The 25,604-nt window shown below is 41.0% G+C and overlaps 3 protein-coding genes across 10 annotated transcripts; 2 read left to right on the top strand and 1 right to left on the bottom strand.

Moving 5' to 3' along the window:
- The first annotated feature begins 264 nt into the window (after positions 1 to 264).
- Positions 265 to 12,557, top strand: LOC117838577 (calcineurin-binding protein 1). Of its 2 annotated transcripts, none has more exons than XM_034718655.2 (21): positions 265 to 371; positions 481 to 555; positions 2,282 to 2,401; positions 2,472 to 2,512; positions 3,191 to 3,402; positions 3,504 to 5,428; positions 6,197 to 6,421; positions 6,511 to 6,658; positions 6,758 to 6,874; positions 7,050 to 7,249; positions 7,361 to 7,596; positions 7,694 to 7,904; positions 7,993 to 8,148; positions 8,268 to 8,425; positions 8,509 to 8,701; positions 9,692 to 10,086; positions 10,310 to 10,490; positions 10,572 to 10,801; positions 10,879 to 11,524; positions 11,613 to 11,679; positions 11,783 to 12,557. In XM_034718655.2, exons 1-21 carry the CDS (start codon positions 369 to 371, stop codon positions 12,007 to 12,009), a joined length of 5,766 nt encoding a protein of 1,921 aa, XP_034574546.1. In that variant the 5' UTR covers positions 265 to 368; the 3' UTR covers positions 12,010 to 12,557. The 2 variants fall into 2 exon arrangements, with proteins under 2 accessions (XP_034574546.1, XP_034574545.1); XM_034718654.2 differs by having other exon boundaries at positions 11,613 to 11,697.
- An 800-nt stretch (positions 12,558 to 13,357) lies between these two features.
- LOC117838581 (uncharacterized) lies at positions 13,358 to 16,202 on the top strand. The gene is made up of 2 exons (XM_034718664.2): positions 13,358 to 13,764; positions 15,967 to 16,202. Exon 1 carries the CDS (start codon positions 13,471 to 13,473, stop codon positions 13,750 to 13,752), a length of 282 nt encoding a protein of 93 aa, XP_034574555.1. The 5' UTR covers positions 13,358 to 13,470; the 3' UTR covers positions 13,753 to 13,764; positions 15,967 to 16,202.
- A 2,699-nt stretch (positions 16,203 to 18,901) lies between these two features.
- LOC117838579 (adenylate kinase isoenzyme 6 homolog) lies at positions 18,902 to 24,989 on the bottom strand. Of its 7 annotated transcripts, XM_034718659.2 has the most exons (6): positions 24,155 to 24,933; positions 22,188 to 22,333; positions 21,941 to 22,100; positions 21,295 to 21,359; positions 20,957 to 21,196; positions 18,902 to 19,466 (listed from the first exon to the last, which is right to left on the bottom strand). In XM_034718659.2, the coding sequence occupies exons 1-5, from the start codon at positions 24,362 to 24,364 to the stop codon at positions 21,190 to 21,192; spliced, it is 588 nt and encodes a 195-aa protein (XP_034574550.1). In that variant the 5' UTR covers positions 24,365 to 24,933; the 3' UTR covers positions 18,902 to 19,466; positions 20,957 to 21,189. The 7 variants fall into 7 exon arrangements, with proteins under 7 accessions (XP_034574550.1, XP_072146696.1, XP_034574551.1 ...); XM_072290595.1 differs by lacking the exon at positions 21,295 to 21,359 and having other exon boundaries at positions 21,941 to 22,114; positions 24,155 to 24,939; XM_034718660.2 differs by lacking the exon at positions 21,295 to 21,359 and having other exon boundaries at positions 24,155 to 24,932.
- Between the last annotated feature and the right edge of the window lie 615 nt (positions 24,990 to 25,604).

Here is a 25,604-nt window from a genome sequence, read left to right as displayed (position 1 = left end):
AATAGGGCTGGTTGTACACTTCCGATTATGAAATTCTCATCCCACCGAGCAAACTTAATCTTTCCAATCTTAACCCAAATTCTCTGATGGGATGTTCATATCTCATCCCAAATTTTCATCCAACCGAGCAAACTTCGAATTGGCACGTACTCGTAGATCCATTCGCGTGCGGGTTCGAGTCGACACGGACGTATCCGGATCGTCGAGTATGCGACCCGACTCGACCCGACCCGACAACGCCGCGACCCCACCCAAACACAAAAGCCCAACAGTTGGTGGTAATTCCGTAATTATTCGGGAAGACGCACTTTCACCGTTTCCCGGGCGGCGGCGAGCGCCACTCGCTGCCGGAACCCTCGTCGCCGGCCATGGTGAGCCTGACCTCACTCCCCTTCCATGCTCACCTCTTGTCCCTCTCGAATCGCTTTACGACTTACTCGCTTCTCCCCCTCTCTCTCCCTCGCGCACGCGCGCTCGCAGTTCTCCATCGCAGCCATCAACGAGAGCGACACCGGCGGCCAATGGGAGCCGCTCGCGCCCACCAAGGAAGCTCAGGTAGGTCTCCTCTTCCTCCCTGGTTCCTTATTACCCGAATTTGCTAGCACGCGAAAATTTTAGCGGTGTGCTTCTTCAGCTCGGGGGGGGGGGGGGGGGGGGGGGTGCGATAAGTTAGGGCTTCCGATTTGTCGAGTACAATGCACTGGGTCAATCGTTTTAGCTGAAGGAAGTTTTTCTTAATTTCTTTGCGAAACCACATGTTGCGAGATTACGGGATGTGGAGTAAAATCGTCCTGTCAATTGGTGCAATACTGAATAGAGAAAATCCAGAAAACTTTGACACTGAAAATCCATACCTAAGCTGGAATAACAGTTACACGTGCATTTTTTGCCACCCTGCCTGCTGAACCATCCACCAAGGCACACCATCAAGAAGAAGAGCACAGCTCATCTATCATTACTGCATGTTTGACCAGCACCCGTGATTTTAAGTAGCAGTATAGTTCTTACTAATTTTTCATTTTTTTCAATTGGACATCATCTAGAATGGAAGCATGTAGTGTTTCAACTGCAGCTTCGGACTGCAGGTGCAGGTGGGCATGGAGATGGTTAGGTCTTCCAGATTTAAGTTTGTATTCTTTATGTTGAGTTCTGTTGTAATAAAATTGCAGATAAATTTACGTCAGTTTGGTGTTGGGATTTATTCTCATAAAAACTTTCGCTTTAAGCTTAGGTAACTTTTTCCATCAGAGATATCCACGCATCAAGAATAAATTTGTGGTTGTAAAGAACTTCGAGCTGGACGGATTTATGTTTAATGCAGGGTATGATGCTGCACATGAATGCAGTATCCTCACGTGATTACTTGTAGGGCTAGCTTGTTTTTTTAGACCTACAGCACTAGCTTGTTATGCATCCTTAAAATTGATATTTTAATTTATCACTTTAATTTTAAACTCGCTAACAATGATCTAGGAGGCTTATGATTTAGACGTTTAATCCAAGTGCTACTTTTCTCTATGTATAAGGAGATACATGCATGGAAAGACTGTTTGGTGCAAGCCTTGTGTATCTCACAGTTGAGAGGGATATCTGAAGGATATGTCAAAGTCATGACTCGCTGTACTCTTAGAGCACATTAACTTGAGTCAATGAGAATATCTGACTGATTGTGCTTTTAGTGAACAAAAAGTCCTTGTCAGGAACCTCGGATCTTTTATGAACAAATGTACTGCTTATTTCTTGTGTTCTTAAGTCTTAACTACTGTAAAATTAAATCTCATGTGACTATTGGTATTTTAGAAGGGATTGTTTGTGGGAAATGCGAATGCATAGTTTAATGGGGTGATCAATTGTTGGCAAAATCTTACTCTTTCTTGTGTTCTCTTGGGATTGAATCTTTATGGTCTTTGATTCACAAAATGTGATATGCACTCTGCACGTGAATTTTTTCCCAGGTGTTTTCCACATATATATTATTGTTGTCCAGGGCATTTTTTCGACCTATTAGTTCTTTTTTACTGAAGTGCACTGTAGACACTTTTTGTCTACTGGACGAACACATATTATCAAGCATTTTCAGCTGGGTGCAAGTTATTAGTGGTTGTTTTTGCAATTGCTAGATCAGTGTAAGTTGATATAAGAAAATGCTGAATAATGAGTAGCATCTGACTCAGATTCTGATAACTCCCTTCTCGTAGCAAGAGTGAAAGTGTGAAAAGCTCTTAGTACTCTGTCTCAGTATCATTGTATTACTGATATTTCCTTTTAATAATTCTGTCAGGAATTTGCGCTCTCTCAGAAGTATCACGAGGGACTTCTCAAGTTGCAACAAAAAGACTATTCAAAAGCTCGCGAACTTCTCGAGGATGTTCTGAAGGACCCACTAATATCAAACATTCAGGCAATTTCACTATTATTTTTATATTTATTTTGCGGCCTTCTCCATAACATCAATTAGTTTTTTTGAACAGGTTGATAACATTGGCAGTGATCAGCATTTGCTGCAGCTAAGGTTCTTTTCTCATACATTTTATTGCTTTCGTGGTAAAGATGTATTTAGTTGTTCTTTAGTTTAAATACTCATATTACTGAAGAAACATGCAAAATAGAAGACCATTCACAAAACAATTTAACTATGTAAAATTATGGTGCTTTTTATGGTACCAAGTATCCAAGAGACTTTGTTATATTGACTTTGGAAGACTGATTTTTTCCTGTAAGGTGATCAGAATTTGAATATCTATGTCTTAAGTGCACAAACTGCAGTACTGTAGTATGGCAACAATGTAAGGAAAATGTCCATTCTATCTCTACTTTTTAGGGAAATGCAGTATGGGAATCACCTACTGCGGATTTTGTGTATAACTTTTTCCCTATTTCCTCAGTGAATTTCTAGTGATTTTAATAAGATAGTTTTTTGCTTCCCTTTTTTTGTTTGAAAATACCCCCCCCCCTCTCAAGGCACCTATGGTTCTATATATTATGCCGTAACTGCATCATAAGCCTACTTCTTGCCTGTCATATTATGTTTTAGGTTTATTTTACAATATACACAGCATAATTGCCTAGTTTGTTGGTGTCGTGGCTGTTGAATTGGATAAGCACACGGATTCCAACAGCTGATTGACCTGACATGTGTGACAGTAACTTTAACTGCTAAAATGCTGACACACCTTTCCTGATTTTACAGGTTTTTGACATTGAAAAATCTTGCATCTGTTTTCCTTCAACAAGGTTTGGAGTTTTATGATAATGCTCTTCATTGTTACCTACAAGCTGTAGAGCTTGATTCAAATGATTCAGTTGTCTGGAATCATCTGGGTACGCTTTCTTGTTCAATGGGTTTGCTGAGTGTATCAAGATGGGCATTTGAGCAAGGGCTTCTATGCAGCCCAAACAACTGTATGATATCCATTTTACTCATTATATAATTTATGTTCAGTTCATCTGTCAGACTTATCATACCTATATTGGCTTCTTATATAATTACTTATGCTCTGTAGGGAACTGCATGGAGAAATTATTGGAGGTGCTTATAGCAATTCGTGATGAAGTTGCATGCCTTTCTGTAGCAAATTTAATACTTAGGAGTTGGCCATCACATCATCGTGCTTTACATGTCAAGAAGACCGTTGAATGTGCTGAACCGGTACCTTTCGCACCTCGGGGTATTGATATACTTGAACCAAAGCATGTGACACTCATTTTTTCCAATAAAAGGAAATCCGTAGATGATGAAATCTATCAAGAAACAAGGACAAAGAAGAGTAAACAGAGTGCTACATTGCAATTGAACGAAGCAAAATGGTTGGCCCTTTTAGATGGTATACTGAGCTTCTTAAGTGCAAACAGCAAGAAGGCTGATGAAAATAATTGCATAAATACCAGTGAGGATAGTGTCAAGGGGATTGCTTACAACACAATTGATGTTGTTGTATCTACAGATACAATAAAAAGTGTGGAATCTGCTGGTGAAAATGGAAATGATTCACATCATGATGGTGAGAGTGTGCCATCTCATGATTGCAAAACTACAGTTAAAGACAAAGATATTAATTCAGATAGAGAACATCCTCATGAAAGGCGGAGCACACGTCTTGAGAGGCTGCGAAGTCGCAAATCTGGAAAAGATGAAAATGGGTCTGATGGTAAAGATATATCAAATGCTGTGACCCAGTTTCTAGATTCATTTATACTGAAGGGGTCAAGTGCTGCAGAAAAGGATGATTTTTCTGGAAATGCTGATGCTTCTAATCCTGATACTCTCACCTATACATCAGACGATGAGGCAAATGACTTTAAGAGATTTCTATGCAAGATATCCAAAAATTTTGGCCCTCATCACATTGGTTATATGTTACTTGAGGAGATGGCTCATCTCAAAGTTCCTTTCCAAGATTATTTTGTTAAACTCATTGAACTGGACAAACTTACTAGAGGTTGGGCTGAAGACAGATCTGAATTGTGCAGTTTATTTCTAGCTGAACTGTACTATGACCGGGCTTTGTGTTCTGGAAGCCCATCAACATCCTCAGAGCTGTCTGATTCATCTTACCATCTTTGTAAGATCATTGAGTCAGTAGCTCTGGAACTGCCATTCAACACATCTGTCAGAGAAATACATTCCACTGACTTGGATTTGGAAATGGAAAGCAGTAGGGCAGATGTACCTTCAAGTGATATAACTGAGAGAAGTAATGAAAATTCCGACAAACCTGTTTCCATTGACATGCTTAGCGATAAAAAATATGACTCTGATTCTTCTTCAAACATAAATTGTGCGTTCTGGATTCGCTTCTTCTGGCTGAGTGGTTGTCTATCCCTTTCATCAGACTGCAAAGAGAAAGCTTACAAAGAGTTCAGTATTGCCCTGTCCATCCTAAGGAATGGTAACAAAGACAAAAGCTGTGGAGATGTTATTCTTCTACCTCACACCAAGCTTGTAAAATCACTGACAACAGATAGGATTCTCCGTGAAATTAACTTGATCAGGCTTGAATCTTTACTTTGGAATAATGATGAGAATATCAACAAAATAACTCATACAGAGTTCATGAAATTGCTACCTCCACTTTTGCTTTCCACCAAAGATGTCTATGTTGGAAATGCATATGGTCCACAAAGAGAAAGTGAGAATGTCATCTCACTTGAGTTGTCTGCCTTGGATGTCTTAATATCTGCATGTGAAAAGGCAAAACCAATGAACATCCAGGTATATCTTGACTCCCATCGAAGAAAAATTCAAGTTCTAACTGTGGCAGCTGGCATGGTTGGGTCTGTTACACCCCCAAAGGGAAAAGGTTCAAGTAACATGGACTTTGTGGAAGCAATGAACCGGAACCGGCTAGAAAATGTTGTGGAAGCAGTCAAAGATGTATCTCGAAATGCCAGTAAAGCAAAAGACTTTATTGATCAATGTGATAATTCTGTAAGTTGGATGTCCCATTTTCCTCTGTTTTCCTTCATCGCCCTTTTAACTCAAATCTTTTCATTGTAGGCAAAAAGGTTATGAGTTTTACCATTATATTAATTCATAAGTGTATTAGTGTGCCCCCACGCAAAATCGCAAAATTATTACATATATGGGTACAGAGTGAGATTGAAGGTTTCTCTTTTTTTTTTCCAGTTTATTAGTGTTTTCCATGGATGTGACAAAACTTATAACTTTGACACATTTTATCACAGCCAAACTTTTGTATCTTTGACCACTCATATATTTTGAATCTAGATTGGCCATAGTAAAAAAAGAGTTTTATTTGTTGTAGAAACTATTCTTAGTGTATAATCCTTAGTGTTTGCAAACATATTATGGTAAACATTAATGGTTAACCCTGTAACTTGGAGGCCTGTCTTATTCCATGTAATTAGTTAAACTGCATTATGTAAAAAAAAAGATTCAGCCAACATAAACAGTAGCAAGTAAATCCTTTTTAAGTTTTTGAGTAATATCTATTCTCCATATGTACTGCTCATACTTTCGTCTTGTGAGAATTCTTCCAGGACATTGCCATGTTCTAGTTTATAAGGCATTAACTGAAATTTCATATATTTCTGCATCACCTGTATCATTTTTCTTTAATGCATTTTGATCAAACATTCATTCTTGCTTACAAGTCAGCGAAACGTATTTGTGTATTAATTCCTCTAACACTGCCACCAGAGTCATACTCCGTAGTTAATTTTTCATTTTTTGCAGGATGGGCAAGATGGCTGGAGCTCACTAGTTTCTATTGTCGGTGATATTCAATCATTGCTCCTGACAATCATGTGTGCTGCTGTCAAGATAATCCTATCAAGAAAACTCTCATGCTCTGGAACCTCCTATCAGGTTGACCAGCTGGAAAGTTCCTGTCTCATAGATGCAGCTATTGCATTTTGCAAGCTCCAGCACCTTGATCCTACAATATCCATCAAAACTCAGGTATCTGCCACCTTCATATTGGCAAAGTTACTGAGCTCTTTAGTTTTGCTCTTCCTATTCAACGTTCTGTTATTCATTCACCAATGCAGGTTGACTTAATTGTCGCACTCCATGATTTGCTTGCTGAGTATGGGCTCTGCTGTTCCGGAAAGGATGGTGAAGGGGAGGAAGGGACATTCCTCAAGTTTGCAATCAAACATCTCATGGCACTAGACGTGAAACTAAAATCTCAACTTAGTCGGTTTTTCTTACCAACCCTATTATTGTAGACATGTTTGATGTTTCCCTATTAACTAATAACTGACATTTGTTGGTTTTCTCTGTCGTATTGTGTAGATTCAAATGGGATTGAAGAAGACGCAGTTCCAAAAAATGTCGGAGCACAAGACAGTATGGTGGATGAACCATCGGTTAATGACAGTAAGCAGAACTCTGAGGATGAGGAAGATTCAGGTAAGACTAGATTGCATAGACTGTTTTAGTAATTGTGTAGCTATTGTGTATTTATCTAGTGGCAAAGCTAATGCATAACTTGAGATAATACTGGCTTGTTGTATCTCTATCATAAATTTTCATTTCATAAATTCTTGGTGCTGCAGTTCCCCTGATAAATGTCCTGTTCATGCAGAATTGGATGAGATACAGTCATGTCTTGATAGTGCCTTGGACCAGGCTTTTTTCTGTTTATATGGTTTGAAGATAAATCCGGATTCTTGCAGTGAAGATGATCTTGCAGTTCATAAAAATACAAGCCGTGGTGATTATCAAACGAAAGAACAATGTGCTGATGTGTTTCAATATGTCCTGCCGTATGCAAAAGCTCTTTCTGTGAGTTATTTTTTTAATAATGACCTTTGTGTTTCCTACTTTCAGTTAGCTATGAACTCTCAGCATCAAATATAGTGTCTAATGCTTTGCCCATTCTTAATCTTTTTTTAGAAAACTGGCTTGGTTAAATTACGGAGAGTGCTGCGGGCTATACGTAAACACTTTCCGCAGCCACCTTATGACTTATTGGTTAACAACCCTATTGATAATTTCTTGGATGGGCCTGACTCATGTGAAAAAATACTCTCTGAAATTTGCGAAAGCAATGGATCTAGGGAAGCTATCCTGAATGTACTGTTCCCGGGTGAAAGAGGCTATGAAGCATTCAAAAAACTCTCCACTGCCAGGTTGGCTTGTGCATTACACCTAGAGTCCCTTCTCTATGATTTGAAACAGAGATATTGGTGTATATACCCTAACTACATGTTCAACTATTTGATGCAGCTCGGAGCCTTACTCAGATGTTTATGGAAACCTGTATTACTACATAGCACAAGCTGAAGATATAAGTGCAACTGACAAGCATGCAGGTTTTGTTTTGAAAAAGGAAGGAGAAGAATTTGTTGAACAGAGTGCCAATATTTTCAAGTATGATTTGTTGTACAACCCATTGCGGTTTGAAAGCTGGCAGAAGCTTTCCAATCTTTATGATGAGGTGAATTTTTTTAAAACAACCAATTGATTGGATCTGCTCCCTTATACTATTAATCAATTCTGTTGCATAACAAGTGCTATAATGACAGGAAGTTGATCTGTTGCTCAATGATGGTAGTAAACATATAAGCATCTTGGATTGGCGTACAAATACAGATTTAATCAGAAGGGTTGAGATGGGTCGTCGACACAGTCGACGCTGCTTATTGATGAGTTCACTTCTGGCCAAAACTGCTCCTGAGCAGGTGAGTTCCTCTAGTCTGTTATGTATTATGATCCCTTTTTGTGTCAATCAGTTACTTACTTACGTTCCATTACTCTTGATGAAAACTTTTGGATGACATGTAATCTCATTTTCGTCCAGAGTGAGTCACATGAATTGTTGGCTCTAGTCTACTACGATAGCCTTCAAAATGTGGTACCCTTTTATGATCAAAGAGCTACATTGCCGGTAAAGGACTCAACATGGGAGACATTCTGTCAAAATTCTATGAAGCATTTCGAGAAGGCTTTTGAAATCAAGTAACCGAACACTCATAATCTATTTTCATGTTCTATCTGTTGTTTCTCACACATGGGATGATATGATACTTATTTACTTGCAGGGAGCAGTGGCTTCATGCATTTTACCTTGGAAAGCTGTGTGAAAAACTGGGGCATTCCTTTTCTAAGCCATTTTCGTACTACAACAAAGCCATGATGTTGAATCCAACTGCAGTTGACCCTGTTTACAGGATTCATGCATCACGCTTGAAGTTACTTTACACTCAAGGCAAACAGAATCTTGAAGCTATACAGGTTTGTCTAAGATGTAACTAACAAAATGTTTTCTCAAAAAATTGAATCTTGAATCTTGAAGTTACTTTACAATTCAGGTTTTTAAGAGTTTATTTTTCGTTGAAAAATTGATATGCAGCAAACTTCTTCATGGAGTGGTTTTAAATCTACTCTTTCCTTTCTTTTTTTTTTGAAAAAAAGGGTCTACTCTTGCCTAAGCTATGCTTTTGCATACTGAGTATTGACTGACTGGTGAGTGATGACTGATGACATGATCACATGAATTGTTTCACTACCAAAGCTGTGAGTACTGATAATCAAATTGACCGAATTATCCATGCCAATCTAAATTGTAATCTTTGATTGGTTCTCTGTAAGAGGACCTATTTTGAATCATTTGGTGAGGCGATCTCAACTCAATGGAACCATATCCTAGTCATGATCTGTGATCCCATAGAAATCAGGTGGTTGCCATTGGCTTGTGCCCACAATCGACCTGGCTTGACGTGTTGAGAACTTTGGCACTATATAATATATTAGCTCAAATTGAGATTCGAGTGCTGAGTTTCTTGTAGTCCTGATAATAGTATGGCAGAGAAGAAGGAAAGTATGTCAATCACTTGTCTTCTGCCTTGATAGCGAAAGCTATGATGTGAGAATTAGAAAAAAAGTGTGTTTTTATTTATAATGATAGCTTTCAGTATAGGCATGCTGTTAGTGCCATCGTAAAAGTATAACACAGTTTCTGTTAGAATTGATAAGACTTAATGATATGATTTCTGTATTCTAATTCTTATTTATTTATTGGTACCGTACTCAGTCACAATTCTGCATGGATTATGACTATTGCTTTGAGTTTCTCTGTAATGATATTCAACCCCTCTCCTGTAGTTTGATATTTTTTTTTCACTGCATGGTACTATTTCTGTCTTGTTCCTAACTGGAGCATCTGTTGTGACAGTTCTTTAGTAGAGAATTTTTTGTTAACTTTGTTGATTGTTTGTTTTATAGGTTGTTGCTGACTACACATATAACCAGTCAACTAAGGAGAATGTCTTGAGCATGTTGGTGTCCACGACTAACGTTTCGAATTCATCTTCTGATCAGAACGAAAAATCTGTGTTAGATACTAAAGAGGAGAATAAGTGTGTTGAGCCTGATTTATTACTTGATAAAGTGTGGCACATTCTTTATGATGATTGTCTGTATGCCCTTGGTACCTGCGTGGAAGGGGAGCTCAAGCATTTCCACAAGGCGAGATATAAGCTTGCTCAAGGATTGTATAGAAGAGGTGAAGCAGGGGACCTGGAGCGGGCTAAGGAAGAGCTCTCATTCTGTTTTAAATCTTCTCGGTCTTCCTTTACAGTGAATATGTGGGAGATTGATGGCACTGTTAGAAAAGGAAGGTAAATCTAAATTTGTCTCTCTGATGCAATATTGTATATCGATATGGAAATACATTTGATAATGTCATTCTCATAGAACAAAACTTAATGATTTGATGTACTATATTCAATGATGGTCAAAATTCTAAAAGTTCAACTATGTGTTCTGGTAAGCTATTCACTTTAGAACAGAGGCAGTACAAGATTAATAGCTGACATGGAAATTTATTCCATCCTTTTCCAGGAGGAAAAATCCAAATGCTGGTGGATCCAGAAAGAATCTGGAGGTCAGTTTATCAGAAAGTTCACGAAAATTCATCACATGCATCAGGAAGTATATGATATTCTACTTAAACCTGCTGGAGAAGAATAAAGACCTGTGGACTCTCGAGAAGGCATATACATATCTGCGGACGGATAAGAGGGTACTTCCTAACTACAGAATAACATGCCAAACTCAACATTTTCCCCAGACCTTAAAAAGTTTTTTTCTCTCCCCTTTGTAGTTTGCATTATGTTTGGGTGATATTGTTCCTGTTGGTCTTGGAAAGTACCTTCAAGTTCTAACAGCAGCAATTAATAATCCTGAGGTTCGCCGAGCTTCTGGTGATGCTTCTGTTGAACAACTACTTGAGAAAATGTTCAGTGTATTCATGGACCATGCAAACTTGTGGGCTGATATAAGCACTATACCAGAGGTGAACTGTCCAGAATTATCAGAAAGCAATCTTTACAGGTAAATTACTCATTCATGGTGCCATAAATTATTCTTAAGCTTTGTATAGTTTTCAAACAGCACTTTTTTGGTGGCAGTTATATCCACCAGTACATCCATTTGCTCGAGAGTGATGTCCGACTGGATGCTCTCGAAGGACTAAACGAGAAGATAAGAAAGCGTTTCAAGACACCAAAATTGTCAAACAGCAATTTTGCCAAAATATGCAAGCATGCTTCTCTTGCATGGTGCCGGTGTATTCTCATCAAACTGGCTTCAATCACTCCACTGCCTGAGTCCATGGATGCAACAAACCAGCCTGCTCCATTATCCAGCGGCCTCCTCCTTTATGTTGATTTGCAGCCTGATGAGCTCCTTATCTCATCCCCTGACGGGCCTGCTCAATTCAAAGGCCTTGACATGAATTGGTTTGAGACACTGAACAGAATTAAAAACATTCCCATCAAGCAAACTACTGAAGATAACTTGGAGACTGCTGTTACGTTAATGAAGAGCACCTACAACTTTTATCGGGAGAGCTCCTGTGGAACATTTCCCTCAGGTATTAATCTGTATACAGTAACCCCAGCACATGCGCCTATCGAAGGACTACCGCAAGCACCCCCTGTAGTTGAGACTCTTGACCTGAGCATTCCAAGGAAGCTCCTCCTGTGGGTATATACCTTGGTTCATGGACGTTACTCCAATATATCCTCTGTTGTAAAGTACTGTGACGAGATGAAGGTATGATTTGCATTTCTCCTGATGGGGAGTTTTCTCAATTTGACATTCTCTCAATCCTCAGTCACATTTTCTTTTTTGCTTGTTGCAGTCCAGAAGTAAAAGAGGAACCTCAGCAGCTACAGCTTCATCACAAGTTGTGCAGCCAATTCCACAGAGTACTGTTTCTTCTCAAGGTTTTTCATCTGGACCTGCTTAACCTAGCTACTACCCTTTGGATTTATTCTGATATGTTCCCTTTTTTATTTTTGTTTTCTGTAGCTATAGAAAAGGGTGCCCAAGTTGAATCCAATGAAGCAGCACATGATGCAAATCCTTCTGCCCAGGCTGCAGCGTGTGCTCCTCCTGCACACCAAGAAGCGGGTGCTGCTAGCGCCTCGCAAACTGCTGTTGATGCCCAGAAAGCCGCCAGCGCGATATCTCAGCTCAACCGCAGCGGTTCATCGAGAGCAATGGAATATACACCGGACAGCATGGAGAGGAAATAAAGGCAGAGCTTTTGATTGTATGTCAGCATGTGATCCCTCCTGATGGTTTTCAGCTCTGAGCTCTGCCCGTTGTGCAATGGCTGCCAACTCTAACAAAACGTAGGTAGTATATCTATGTCGTTGTGTAGTTTAGTTTTCCTAAGCGTAGTTGTAGACTATAGAGCCGCGAAGGGATGTACATCAAAAGCAGTGGCAAAAGTCGAATCTGTGGTGGTGGTAATTGCCAAATGCTAATCATTGGTGATCGATTAATCATAGATTTAACTTATCCACATTTGGGTCCAACAAATTCAGCAGTTTTCCATGCACTAGCTATCTATAATTTGCAAGGTAGCAGTGTAGCACACATGACCAGGGACTCATTACACTGGCTAGTACAGCAACTAGTTAATTGTAGTCAAAGTATTCATTGATCATATGGGACGTTTACGGCCTTGCCATGTACAAGTACAACTACCATTGGCTTTATCATGTTATGTATTCATATAACCCATGTAATGAACTTAGCTTATTATTTTGAGGAAAAAGATGCAATCATGTCCCTGACACATGCAAGTGACCGATCACATTTTAACCCCAGTATTCTAGGATAATCAACACGTGCAAGTGACGATTGGAACTTTATTATCGTATCCCTGCCATTTTAATACCGAACAAGTACGTTCGATATATCAAAGAAGCCTTGTTTGCTTGCCTACTTACAATCTAAACTACTGATCAAAGAAATTTTCGAGTTTCGTGATATGGGCTTACCTGTCACCCTGAAAACGATAGCTTCATTACTTTATTAGTTACAAGAGATCGAATGGTTACAATCACCTCCACCAAGTAGCGCCATACATAGAGGGGCTTGCCGCAACCATACAGACGTACGAACATCTCTCCTAGCTAACTCTGGTAACACATGCGCCACTTCTCTCTGCTCTCGTTTAACCGGGATGATCCTCACGGACATCACCTCACCTGCTGCACCAGCTGCAGCAGCTCTTTAGCTTCTTCGATGCAGAAGCCATGCTTTGGGGCTGATGCATGCTTTGACCCCGAGCCACGGCCAGAAGAGAAATGCTGCAAGCACCTGACAACAAATTGAATCTCTGATCATTTTTTCGCAAAAATTTGTTTTCATAGTTGATCTCTGATACTACTCGAACTCATTAGCTATTTTAAAAACGTAAATATTCATTTGAGAGTCCATAAATAAATAAAAAACCAATCACATTTCGAGTTATAGTAACCTTGCCAGACCGGCCCTCTTTCTTCGCTCAAAAAAAAAAAAACCCGGCCCTCTTTCTTCTTTCCCCATTCCCAACTCGGCCATTTTGCCAAACCAGCCCAACCGCGAGGCCCATCCAATTGCCACCGCATCCGCCACGCAAACGCAGGCAGACCGCACCGAAACCACACAGCCGAGCACACCAGCAGATCCCAAGCTCACCGGCGAGGAGAAGACCGGCGGCGGCGATGGGTTTCGTCATGGAGTTCGCGGAGAACCTGATCCTCCGTATGATGGAGGACCCGGACAAGCGCGACCAGGTGCGGCGGGAGCACGTCTACCGGATGAAGGAGCGGTGCGAGCGCACCAAGGCGGCGTGGAGCCTCCCGCTCCGCCCCTACGGCTTCTGGACCTACGAGCGCTTCAACTCCCAGCTCTCCTGGGACCCCCAGATCAGCCAGGCCGCCGGCCGCCGCGACCCCTACGACGACCTCATCACCCGCCACTCCGGCAGCCCGCCGTCGTCCTGAACACCCGTGCCGGTACGCTCCTGCCTCTGCTGGATGGATCTCGATGCTGCCCTGTCGTTGTAGGAATTTGGTCGAACAGATTCGGGATAGGCGGGCTTGTCGGTGTCGATTGCTGGATGAATTCCTCCGCAGGGAGCATTTGGTGTTTCGAGACAGTAGATTGAAATCTCTGGTAATTGTCTTTAGACGAATTGTGCTCTGGTTCTAGGGTTTGATTAGCATGCTGTTGGTTGAGAGCTCTGCAGATTTTGATTCTGCCTGATGGAAATCAAGGATGGGGCAAATCTGGTTTGACTTTGTGCTAAGCTTGTAGATTTGTAGTTGTTCTGAAGCACGAGCAGTTTATGACTTCTAGTTACTGAAGTTCGTGCAATTATGGTGAATTGGTTTGGTTGCATTCTAATTTTCTCTTATCCTGTCTCTGTAACTTTGTGCTTCCTCTGCAATATTTACTGGGTTGACACTGTAATTTCAGTTGCTCTTCTGTGTCTTTTTCTTGTTACTACTGAGAACATGAAGTAGTTTATACCCGTTGTCAGATTCCTTGGTGTACAACAAAGGAAACATGGAGAAAATTTAGAGGATTGGAATCCTATGGGAAACTTTCCTACAAAGTGCTTTGAAACAAAGGATTGAGTTCCTACATATCCTATGAATTTCCTATGGAATGGCTTGTTCCATAGAGATGTTGGAGGAATTCTACCAAGAGGTTGAACCTCATGGAAAGCTTCCTTTGTGTCACTCCCTCACCAAATTCCTGTGTTTTTCATGTGCTCCGTCCAAACATCTATTCTTGCAGTTTCCTGTGTTTCTTCAATCCATAGGATTCGAGATGTTAGTGTGTTCTATTCCTACGTTTTCCCTATTCATGAAGGTTTTTATAATCCTACATTCCAAAGAGGGCCCAAAGTTATGTGTTCTTTTTTATATAGTTTGCATATTTTTTTAGTAGGCTGCCCCAGTCCACTTAAGTTGTCGGGTTTAATTTTGCTTAGAAACCCACTTGTCTTAGTGATCAAATGGAATGATTGTAACTTAATTGTGTGTTCCTCATATTGATTTGCTTAGCTAACTAAATACCAATTTTGGTCACAGACTCACAGTTGTAGACTTGGAATACATGAAGGACTTATCATGCTTGTAGACCTACCTCTTGACATAGAAATGCCCGCTTTGATGAAGGCATTTTGTTTATAAACCACGGTTTAAATTTAAGTTTCTGCTAAACATGTAATTGCCTGACAAATAAGTATCTTTGGTGAATTGGTGTTTTCTTTTCAGTATACTGTTAGGAAAACAGATTGATGCATTCGAGACATGTTGACAACATTCTAGTTTGTACATGATCTATGGAGCTTTCTTAAAGTTGTCATCATTTTTGGAAGTTCCGAGCAATGAGTCTTCAGTTTTTTTTTCTGTATACTCCATAAGTCCATGTTGTCAATTACGTCAAACAAACTGAACACTGGACTTGTCTTTATCATCATAACCAGTTTGCTATCTATGTCTGATAATCATAATGTAAACAAAAAGGTGGCTTGATTATTTCTGTCCTAAATAGTACTCCACAGCACAAGTGAATGTAAAGACACAAGGAAATGAAAAGAATATAACTTTTAGATTATTATTAGAGATTGTATAGCTGTTATATGCTTTCCATATATACATGATTGTATTCCTTGTATACGAAGCCATATTGGCTATATACGAAAGGTCACCCTCCCCCCCCCCCCCCCCTCATTGGGTGTGTGGTGTTCTCCCCATCTCTCTCTACAATGATGTAGGACATGTACGATCTAGGTACTGTAGCAATTATACTTTGGTCACTCTGCGCATTGATATAAAGGGAGTTTTGTCCACTAATTATATTGTTGCTCGTGCATTGTTCTTTTCTCTAATATGTAATATTTGTTTATGGCCTAAGTGCCCCTGTTAGGGGGGGGGGGGGGGGGGTCATACGTAATATGGGATCTGCGCATGAAATTATGCCCACCATAGATCATTCTAAGTAGTCGTTTGTAGGATATTAATTGAAAGTCCTGTTCAGATGTGAAACAGGATGATGCTTATATTTTGTTTTATTAATTTGCAAGTCAGTGTGAGCATACAAGCCATATGTACTTAGAAAACCTGCTGCCCACTTGTGTTCTTCAAATTTCTTTATTTTGAGGCTTCAGATGGTCTGATGGTTTCTTACTTTATTTTCCTATACAGATATCTTTTGCCAGGAAGATTACATGGGCAAGCAATAAGAAACTCATTCCCTCAAACTGATTCTGATTCCTTTCTCTTCTGTTTGAGAATGTTATCACCGAACCACCCTACTTTCTGTTTCAGTTTGGCATGGAAGCAGAAGTTGTTGTCTACTTCCATTCTTAAGTTGTTGTCTTTGTATCATGAAATGTTTAAATAATCTTACAGAGCACTCAATTGCCTTACAATTCGGGAAACCCTTCCGGTGACTGTCTTGTATAGTTGGATGGTTTGTCAAGGGCTGGTATTTTTCTATCTTGTACTCCGATATCTTCAAGGGTTGGAGTATTAACAAGGGTTCAGGCGAACCCCGATATCATGCTCAGTATGCCATCATACACGGTTTGTCTGTGACGGTTTCTGTTTGGTTTACCACTTTTTAGCAGCCAGTCATTGGTTACTAGCATCTCACACCATAACACAACCCAACTATCAGTTGCAGTTTGGCATCCATGCAGAAGTTCCGAGCTTCCGTGCTCGGTTTACTGTCTTTTATGTTATTTATGAAATGCCTTCAGTAATCTTACTGGACACTTATTTGCCTTTGCTATGTTGGTATCGACCCAATGGTTGCAGATTCCATTTTGTTGTTGTTGCTGCTGCTGCTGCGGGGCCCCGGCCCTTGGATGGTTTGCGAAGGACAAATGATCACACGCAGATTTGGACCACCCTCTTCGCTGCAGCCTATCGGCAGTCCAGAGCCGGTTCTGAAACATGCTTAGCATAGTTACCACCCTTCGAGTTTACTCTGATTTTTTTTTTTGTTTTTTAGCTAAAGAAAAGAGCGCCCAAGTGGAATCCACTGAAGCAGGGGGGCATGATGCAAAATCCTTCTGGTCAGGCTGCAGCTTGTGCTCCTCCACACCAAAGTGGGAGTTGGTGCTAGCGCCTCGCAGAGCTTTTGATTTTATGTCAGCATGTGATCCCTCCTGATGGTTTTCAGCTCTGATCTCTGCCCGTTGTGCAATGGCTGCCAACTTTAACAAAACGTAGGTAGTATATCCATAGGTGTGACCGTTGCTCGAGGGAGGCCTCGACCGCAATAGGCACTGTCAGCCCCAGCCGCGAACTGCCAAGTCGGTGGTCTCTGAAATCTGAATGGCCCGCACGCATGGGCTCATCTGCCATTGGCGGTTAGTTACTACTCCTGTCCTCCATATGGATTCAGGGCGTTCAGCTCCGCATCGGCGCACGAATGCGAAGAGCTCCACCGAGCAACGAGACCTCCAGTTTCACTTCGAAAAATGCCAAATCGCCGACTACTACTCTGGAGCGAACTATGAGGATCGAAAATGCAATCCGGAAACGTCCTGTAAAGTTTCATAGCATCGATCGATGGACCAAGATTTATACAAGATTTCCGTAGAGCATACTAGCACGTAACAGTATATGCCAAACATATGCTGTTGTTTCTTTTTGCTCGGATACAATTCTGTTTGCCTGATGGTGTTTGCCATTCCGAACACGACAAGTAGATCTTAGTATATGTTGTTATGTGCTTAGCTAAGCTGGCAGATGCTGGAAGGTAAAGCAGCCCAGGTGTTTTGAAGCAAAATTAGACCAATCTTCATAAAGGATGAATGATGCTAGTGTAATGTCACTGAATAACCTAGTGGTATAGATGGAAAATGCATAAGTGGTACTTAAACAATACTGTAATCTCATTGCTTCAGCCGGCCAAGGGCACAATAACCTTCAAAGAAAAGAATTCCATAGACCCGCAGCTGACAGAGCTAGTCTCCGGATCAGCGATATACAAGCGCTGCTGGTATCAAATTCCTTCTGTTAAGACTCCCTTAACCTCAATTTAACAGCCAGGGCAGCTAATTCATACGGCATGGATCTTCCGGATGTTATGTTTTCTTTGAAGTCCTCATCGCTAACGTCTTCGATTTCTTCTCGGCAGTACAATGTATTTAACACTTGCTGTAACTGAAAATGGTTTGGATAATTAAGGAATCAGAATCCAAATGGCATGATCATGATTATTTTGGTAATGAAGTTTAGCACAAATTCCAGCCTCTTTATTACAATATAAAATGAGATAATGATACTGACCTGCGCCTTTTTTTTTAGCTTAGCGGTCATTAGTTCGTCAGTCAGCATTATCAATTATCATTCTGGAAACGGTACGGATGTTCGTCACAAAAATCTAGGAACAAACAAAAGTCGACCCTGGAAACGGTACGGATGTTCAAATAACATAAACATGAGCATTTTATAAAATGTACTAAAATATCCAATCCATTTTGATAGTTAAAGTGTGTTCCTTTGCAAAACCAGAACATAAATGGTGCCATAACAACGATTGATCTGTGATATGGAGTTGTAAATTTGCAAAACTGTTGTTGTGATGTTCAGCAGTGGATTTCTTGTAACATCACTTGTGCAGAAGTGGGCATACCAAAAGTTTAATTCTGAAATTTTAACAAGTAATAATTGTTCCTTCTCAGAGCTCGCTACTTCAGCCTGCTAAAGAAAATTAAATGACACTTTTTAGTGATATCTGACAAAATATTCAAGTAAGCAATATGATTGGCAACCCATTAGTCAATGCTTGAAATCATAAACTGCGTCGATGCTTACCACTTCATCACTCCATAGTTTGGTCTTGAGAAGATATTCCAGCCTCCGTTCCTAAATAAGAGAGTCTTTTAACTTACGATCAAAGAAACAAATTGAACTTCAATGGCCACAACAGAAATGGCACTTACCATCAACTTCCTCATTTTGTTGCAAGCTACTTAGTAGTTTCGTGATCAGATGTTAGCTAAAGTCTTATCAAATAACATGTGTTGTGCATTCTTAAACAGGAACACAGGATAACATCAAAGCTTCCTTCATACCTGTTGAAACATGGTCTGTTGCACAAGGTTATTAATGTGAGGAATTAATATTGACGATGAAACTGAGCTATTTCAGTGTTCGTTCAGCTGATTAGGGTTACATGGTAACATGGAAGCACTGTTTTTTTTTAAAAAAACACGAATAAGTGAAGTCACCTTCCGCAAAAAAAAATTTAGAGTCAAGGTTCTCCCGCTTTATTTCAAGGAAACAAAGCAACATAGGTCTTGAAGCGTATTCGTGGTGCGCCCGTCTATTTCGACATCGAGATCAAGGTCATCTAACACCATATTACACACACTCCTCATAATGTAGCTTGTCAGATCATCAGCATTCAGCTCGAGTGTGCTAGCCCCGATATCCCTGCTCCTCTCCTGTTGATTGGCACCTCTGCATCCCCCATCCAATACTCCCAAACCTGACAGCTCCCGCATCTGGGAGTGTGAGGTTTCTGAGTGTCCATTGGTTAGGCGTAGAGGTTGATGAATCTTCATGTTCAAAGCTTCCAACACCAGCTCCATTTCTCCCAAATGACCATCTTCGCACAGAATTAGCCAGCTTTTCAATGTTCTGACTAGCTTGATCAGCAGTTTCTTCTCGTTCACCCATTGCTTTCCCTGAAAACATAGCTCATTGCGTGACTTCCATAAGCACCACATCAATGCAGCGAAACATACATTCAACACACAGTTCTTTCTATTACTCACCCACCATCTGGCTACTGATTCAAAATCAGTGCCCAACTGCATATCAAAAATTTCAGCCATATGACTCCATAGAGTTTTGGCTACACAGCACTCGAGAAAAGATGATGCACAGTTTCTGATTCATTGCAAAATAAGCAATTCAAGTCTGCAATTTCCTTTCTTTTAGCAAGGTTGACCCTTACTAAAGTTTTGTTGTTAAGACAACAGCCATAGGAAAATGTGAATTCTAGGTGGAACATTTAGCTGCCATATAGAAGGGGTAAAGACAGGCTGCACGCCTCTAAAACTGATGCTTTTATACATTGCTTGCACTGAAAATTTACTACTAGACTCAAACGACCATATAATGGCATCACAATCATCTACATAAGAAATAGATTCCGCAATGGCGATTAGCTCCAGCCACATATGCATCAATCTGGGGGTAACTCTTCTCCTAAATGAGATTCTTAGCTCAGAACCATCCCAGACTTCCGCTATGCTAACATTCTTCTGTTCCGCAATAACGTAAAGTTCCCAGTACTGGATGGCCAAGCTAGAGCTGCCAAACCAATGGTCCTCCCAAAATCTAATTGACTTACCATCACCAACTTTCCACCTTACACCCGTTTTAGCTGCTTTACAAGCCCATAAGACGCCTCTCCAAAATGGAGAGTTTCCGATTTCAGGGCAACAGAAGATATTAGGGTTCTTTGTATTGTACTTGTGGTCCACGACTTTTTCCAAATCACATCTTTGCTTAACTGGTATCTATTAATCCAGGAAGCAAGCAAGCAAAGATTTAGATTACTAAGGTCAGGGATCCCCCATCCACCATGTTCTTTCCTCTGAGCTATGCTTTGCCAGTTGGCTAGATGGTATTTATGCTAACCCTCCCTGTCATTCCATAAGAAATTGGCCATTTGAGAGTTAATACTCTCTATTGGCCTTCCGCAAAATTCATAATAGGTATCTTTATTTAATCCGTGACCAACATTGCAGTGTTCGCAAATAACCAATAGAATGACAGAAACAAAAAATCTACCTCATGCAATAATGCCAGTGTTCTGAAGGGTTTGCAAATTGTTTATTGACTGTAAAACTGATCTGTAAGGAGCTAACAATTACCGATGATAGCAAGAAAACAATGGTTAATTCAGAGTGAAGAAACTCAACAATGCTAGACCTTTCAAGTATCCATCGATATATATGATGAACCAAAATTGAGCAGTAATAGCAGGAGCCAGAGGTACAAGATTTAATCCATACTGGTAATTCTAGGGCTTGAATCCCATTTCAAAAGTTAAAAAACGCTAAACAGGATATAAAGTAGTTTAGTTTTCTCAACTAAAATGAAAATTATTTTACTTCCATTTCAGGGGAATTAGAAAAAGCAATCATGAGGGGAAAAAAGGTTATACCATGGCTTAGCATTGACCGAACAATCACTTGCGCTAGCAGATTTTCGTAGAAGTGAACCCAACACAAGATCGTTTCATTATGAAAAATACTTTAGAGCACATCCTGTAGCACCTCTCTGATGCTGATGCTATCCATCGCATGGTCCACACCTTTAACCCGTTGCGACATGCCGACCTGCACAATGGTTAGTACGTCGAAGCAGTCTGCATGGTGTGGACCATGTCGCCACTGGTCAATACCTGAAGCAAGCAGCATAGTTATCATTCAGACTGTATCTTTGGTGGGAGGGGAAGGAAAAATTTGTGTCTTCTGAGGAAGCAACTCTATCTGAACATACAGGCACTTGCAAATCGCGCATAGCAGATCCAGCCAAAGAATAACATGAACCTGCAGGCTGCAGCCCTAAGCATAAATCATCAAAAGGAGCAATTGAGACAATTTGTAATGCAGATGGCATACAAACATAATCTCTATGCTCTGTAATCTAACATCAAACGTCATGCTTGAGAAATACACATCTTCTACAAAATTTTGATTCAGTCTTGTGCACCACCTAATAAAACCATAACACTCGTGAATATTTAAGTTTGGATATAGAGCTGGAAGAGTTAGAAACAAAAAGTATTCAATAAAAACAAACACTCCAAGCCTTCAACGGAAAACTAGCAAATTTAAGCTTTACAATAATTGCCAGTGAGCAGAATATCTGTTTGGATTTTCAACATAAAGCATATAGGTTTAACAGGTCAACATAAAGCATATAATTCTTTTCGGAGGCAGCACTTCCCCTAGCAGACCATATAGGTTTAACAGGTCAACTAGCTCATCAGGATGGTCTCCAGTTGTTAAAACAATACAAGTCAATACACAGAGGATATGCTCGAAGTCAATAACATTTCTTTTTGGAGGCAGCACTACCCCCAAGGGCACCACATAGGTTTAACATGTCAACTAACTCATCAGGATGGTCTCCAGTTGTTTACCCAGTCTGTCAATGTACCCACGTTCCTACTAATATCCTCCACATTGTCGCTTCGCAAGGGCATCACAATGTCCTCTTTGTAGCTCTCCCTCGCTTCCTCCAGGAGCACTTGGAAGATCTCGCACTCTATGTTGTTTGAGAGCTTGGAACCCGTATAACCTCTGCGAATAAGATTCTGTCAGACATAATGACCGTGGCATGTCAGTTGTTCTGAATGAGTGGTTCCATAAAAATTCCACTTGAATTACCTGCTGGTCAAGCGATCATGCAGAATTGAGTTGTCAGTCTGGAGCACAACTACTAGGTCAAACCAACGCTCCGGAAAGAAATCGCATCCATGGTAATCTACCAGTATACCACCTTCTTCCATCATGTCCTCAAGCTCGTCGCAGACCTGCAACCAAGAATATAGCAACCATTAAAAGCCTATCCAACAGCAGAAATAAGGAACACTGACAGTGTTCTAAGTGAACTTCAGTAAATCCCAAATGGGAACATGGAGTCCCGCAGGCACCACAGGCGCCATGTTCACCAGCATGTAAATAAACAGCATGACAAATATGTAGCAAAGTAAGCCCCAAAATGGATGATGTTGAACAGGGGAGGCAGTCGCTACATCACACTAACAACTGGCCAGTCACTTGTTAGATACGCCCATAATAAGAATGTCGCACATAAAAGCATCTCCATCTTTATAAGATCAACCAACCATAAATGCAATATGGCAATACATGTCACAACTGCAACACAAGAGTTACCCATAACCTGTGTGCAATTTATAACAACATTTGTTACAGTTGTATATATTAGAACCACCTTAAGAGGGAATCGTCAAGAGAACATAAAATAAATGTACATGGATCAGCTAATGCCAGTGTTGGGAAAGAAGATCCTTGCTCAGATGCTGTTCTGGAGCTAGGATGTATGTCCACGAAGTAGACTCATGCTAGCCTCAAGGAAGAAAAAAACTAATCCAGAAGAGCACCATCCACAGTAAGAATGGAGTGATTCCATGAGGAATGTTGCACTAGTGGATCGTGCCTTCTTCCTGAATACCAGTATCAGTCAAGCCATAGACAGACATCCCAGGTCTACAACAATCATCAATAACAAACAGGATAACTTACATGCTCTAAGATCATTAGTTAACCCTGTACAAAAGGTAGTAGCATGACTAGCCTTATATTACAACTACCTACAGATGGTATTATACAAGGAACTTACACATATAGACTCAGTTCCAGGTGATCGTTGTTGTAGAGCTAGGATGTAGGTCCACAAAACAAAACCATGTTAGTTTCAAGAAAAATTTAGTCTAGTAGAAGAGCACCATCCACACAAAGAATGCAATAGTTCCATGTGGATGTTGCACTAGTGGAATGTGTCTTCTTGAATGCCAACATCAGTTGAGCCATAGACAGACATCCCAGGTCTACAACAATCATCATCGGCAAACAGGATACTCTGCTGTAAATTCATTCGGAATTAAGAAAATAACTTATCAATTAAGACCTGACCAAGAGAAGATAACAGAGACTAACTAATCCGAACTTGATGACTTCTACCATTGCCCTGGCTTGTTGCTGCTGTGTCCTTGCCTGGCTGGCAGCTAAGATGCCAAGTGAACATGATACACTCATTGTTATAAACAAGCCTAAAATATGTGAATCAATTTCATTGTTGTAGGAAAAATTACCACCTTGGTAAACCTCTGAGACAAATGAGAGATGAGACTTCAGACCTATTTATCCAGTGTATGCATCAATCAATTTAACATGGGATTTTGTTTGTTACAGGAGCATACAAAATGTCTCGAATCTACCTGTTCTGACAGGTGATCAAGATTTCAGAATGACCAGCTAACCATGGGCGAGGCCCTGTTTCTCAAATGGCGCCTAGCTAAAGCAGTAATGCTAGCCTGGAAACTTGCCCTGTTGTTGGGCAGACGACATTATTACAAAACACATATACAAAATTATTGCATCTTAAAAGCTTAACACGGAAGGCATAAAAACAATACAAGGCACAGCGCAAATCAACCCCAGAATAACCACCAATTTTCAGGATCCACGCATAAGAAATCAGATATTTCCGCTCTATTTTTAATTTAATCTACGCGGGAAATGACGAAATTACGGTACAGATTACACGATTCGATGAACACAGGAGCCAGGACTGGGAGAATGGGGGATTAGCGGCGGAGGTGGAGGCTTACCAGGTCCTCGTTGATGACGTGGCACTCGAGGTCGTCGTCCCAGCCGTCGTGGAGGCTCTTCTCGCGGACGAGGTCGCCGATGTTGACGTGGCGGAGACCCGCAGCTTCAGAGAGGAGGGAGCACGTCGTCGTCTTCCCTGTGCCCGGAGTCCCCGTCACCAACACGTTCGGCCGCGAGCGCCGGGAGGCGCCGCCGTTCGCCGCCGCCATCGGGAGAGCAGGGTTTTAGGTTTCTTTCTCTCTCTAAAACTGATGCGAACGCCTTTATACGGGCCCCCTGCCAGACAGAGAGGTAGGGAGGGAGGAGCACCACGGTTGTGGGCTGGGCTTGTGGCAGTAGGATCCCACGGGTGAGTAGGGAGGCCCGAGGTGCTCGTGGGATTCAGATTTGTTCTATGCCCCTGTCTGAACCGCCTGCGAATGGAATAGAATCTGCAATCGGTTATTCAAGAAGCAATCTGTTTCCAACCAGTTGACACCCGCCCATCTCTTATCTTGCAGTCCCCTAAACAGCCCCGAGACCCAGCCCATTCATCGCCTTTCAACAGATGCGGCGATTTCTGCATCTAAACATGTCAAACAAGCGCAATCCTACCGCCACACGACGAACATCATTCCGTTCAACATAAGCAGACAGCATCATAGGGATTGAATCGAACAAAAAACCAAATCTACGCGCCCAGACGACGGATCCGCGAGGAGGCGAGGAGCCAACCACGACCCCCTCAACGCAAGCATGAACCGCATCTCGAATCGAAACCCTAGGAGGAGCGGGAGGTGATGACCTGAGCTACGGCGAGGCATGGCGGCGGCTGGAACGGTCGGCGGACGAAACCCTAGCGAGATGTATATGTGATATCTTTACCTCTTACTTACTGTATAGTTGTAACTATCTAGTTTTATATTGCAACGGAAAATGGTAATAAAGTGTTTGATTTGCGTTTGAAGGCTTGCCGGTTGCTTAGAGCAATTCCAAGAGTATCTAAAAAATTCTTCCTCAAAATTATGCCCAGTTCTTCAAAAAAAAATTCCTTAAAAATATATCAGTCCACAGCAGATCGCTAATAAATAGCCCCCAATATTTCAGACACAGGCCACGTCATTGTATTGGGTCCATTGGAAGGGACGCGCGAGCTAACTTGTATTGCTAACTTTTTGCCCGTAACTTGTATTGCAGAATAACCTTGTCCAATGATACATATCAAGTGCTTCCCCTGCCGACCAGTATTAAAACGAGTAAATATTACCAACCTTGTCTTGGAAAGTCAAAGAATGGGGTACATCTTGTGGTAGTTGATGATCAAAAGCAACTCCATGTTTGGTTCCTCGATGAATTTGGTGGCAAGATGGAGTGGGTATTGAAGCATGACGCCAACCTGCAAGCCGTGAAACTCCCAGAGTACACATGAAACTCCCAGAGTACACATACAGACCATGGATTTTACAAGAC

This window comes from Setaria viridis, chromosome 9 (assembly GCF_005286985.2).
Source record: "Setaria viridis chromosome 9, Setaria_viridis_v4.0, whole genome shotgun sequence".
Taxonomy (NCBI): Eukaryota; Viridiplantae; Streptophyta; class Magnoliopsida; order Poales; family Poaceae; genus Setaria; species Setaria viridis.
This window is presented reverse-complemented; position numbering and strand designations above follow the sequence as displayed.

Excerpts from the sequence above, each read along its gene's own strand:
- LOC117838577 (XM_034718654.2), top strand. Across the intron at positions 6,659-6,757 it reads GAAACTAAAATCTCAACTTA|ATTCAAATGGGATTGAAGAA; the intron begins GTCGGTTTTTCT and ends CGTATTGTGTAG. Across the intron at positions 8,149-8,267 it reads CCAAAACTGCTCCTGAGCAG|AGTGAGTCACATGAATTGTT; the intron begins GTGAGTTCCTCT and ends ATTTTCGTCCAG.
- LOC117838581 (XM_034718664.2), top strand. The coding sequence starts at position 13,471 with ATGGGTTTCGTCATGGAGTTCGCGGAGAACCTGATCCTCCGTATGATG.
- LOC117838579 (XM_072290594.1), bottom strand. The coding sequence starts at position 24,364 with ATGGCGGCGGCGAACGGCGGCGCCTCCCGGCGCTCGCGGCCGAACGTG. Across the intron at positions 22,334-24,154 it reads ACGTCATCAACGAGGACCTG|GTCTGCGACGAGCTTGAGGA; the intron begins GTAAGCCTCCAC and ends TCTTGGTTGCAG. Across the intron at positions 21,360-21,940 it reads TGGGTACATTGACAGACTGG|GGCTGCAGCCTGCAGGTTCA; the intron begins GTAAACAACTGG and ends ATTTATGCTTAG.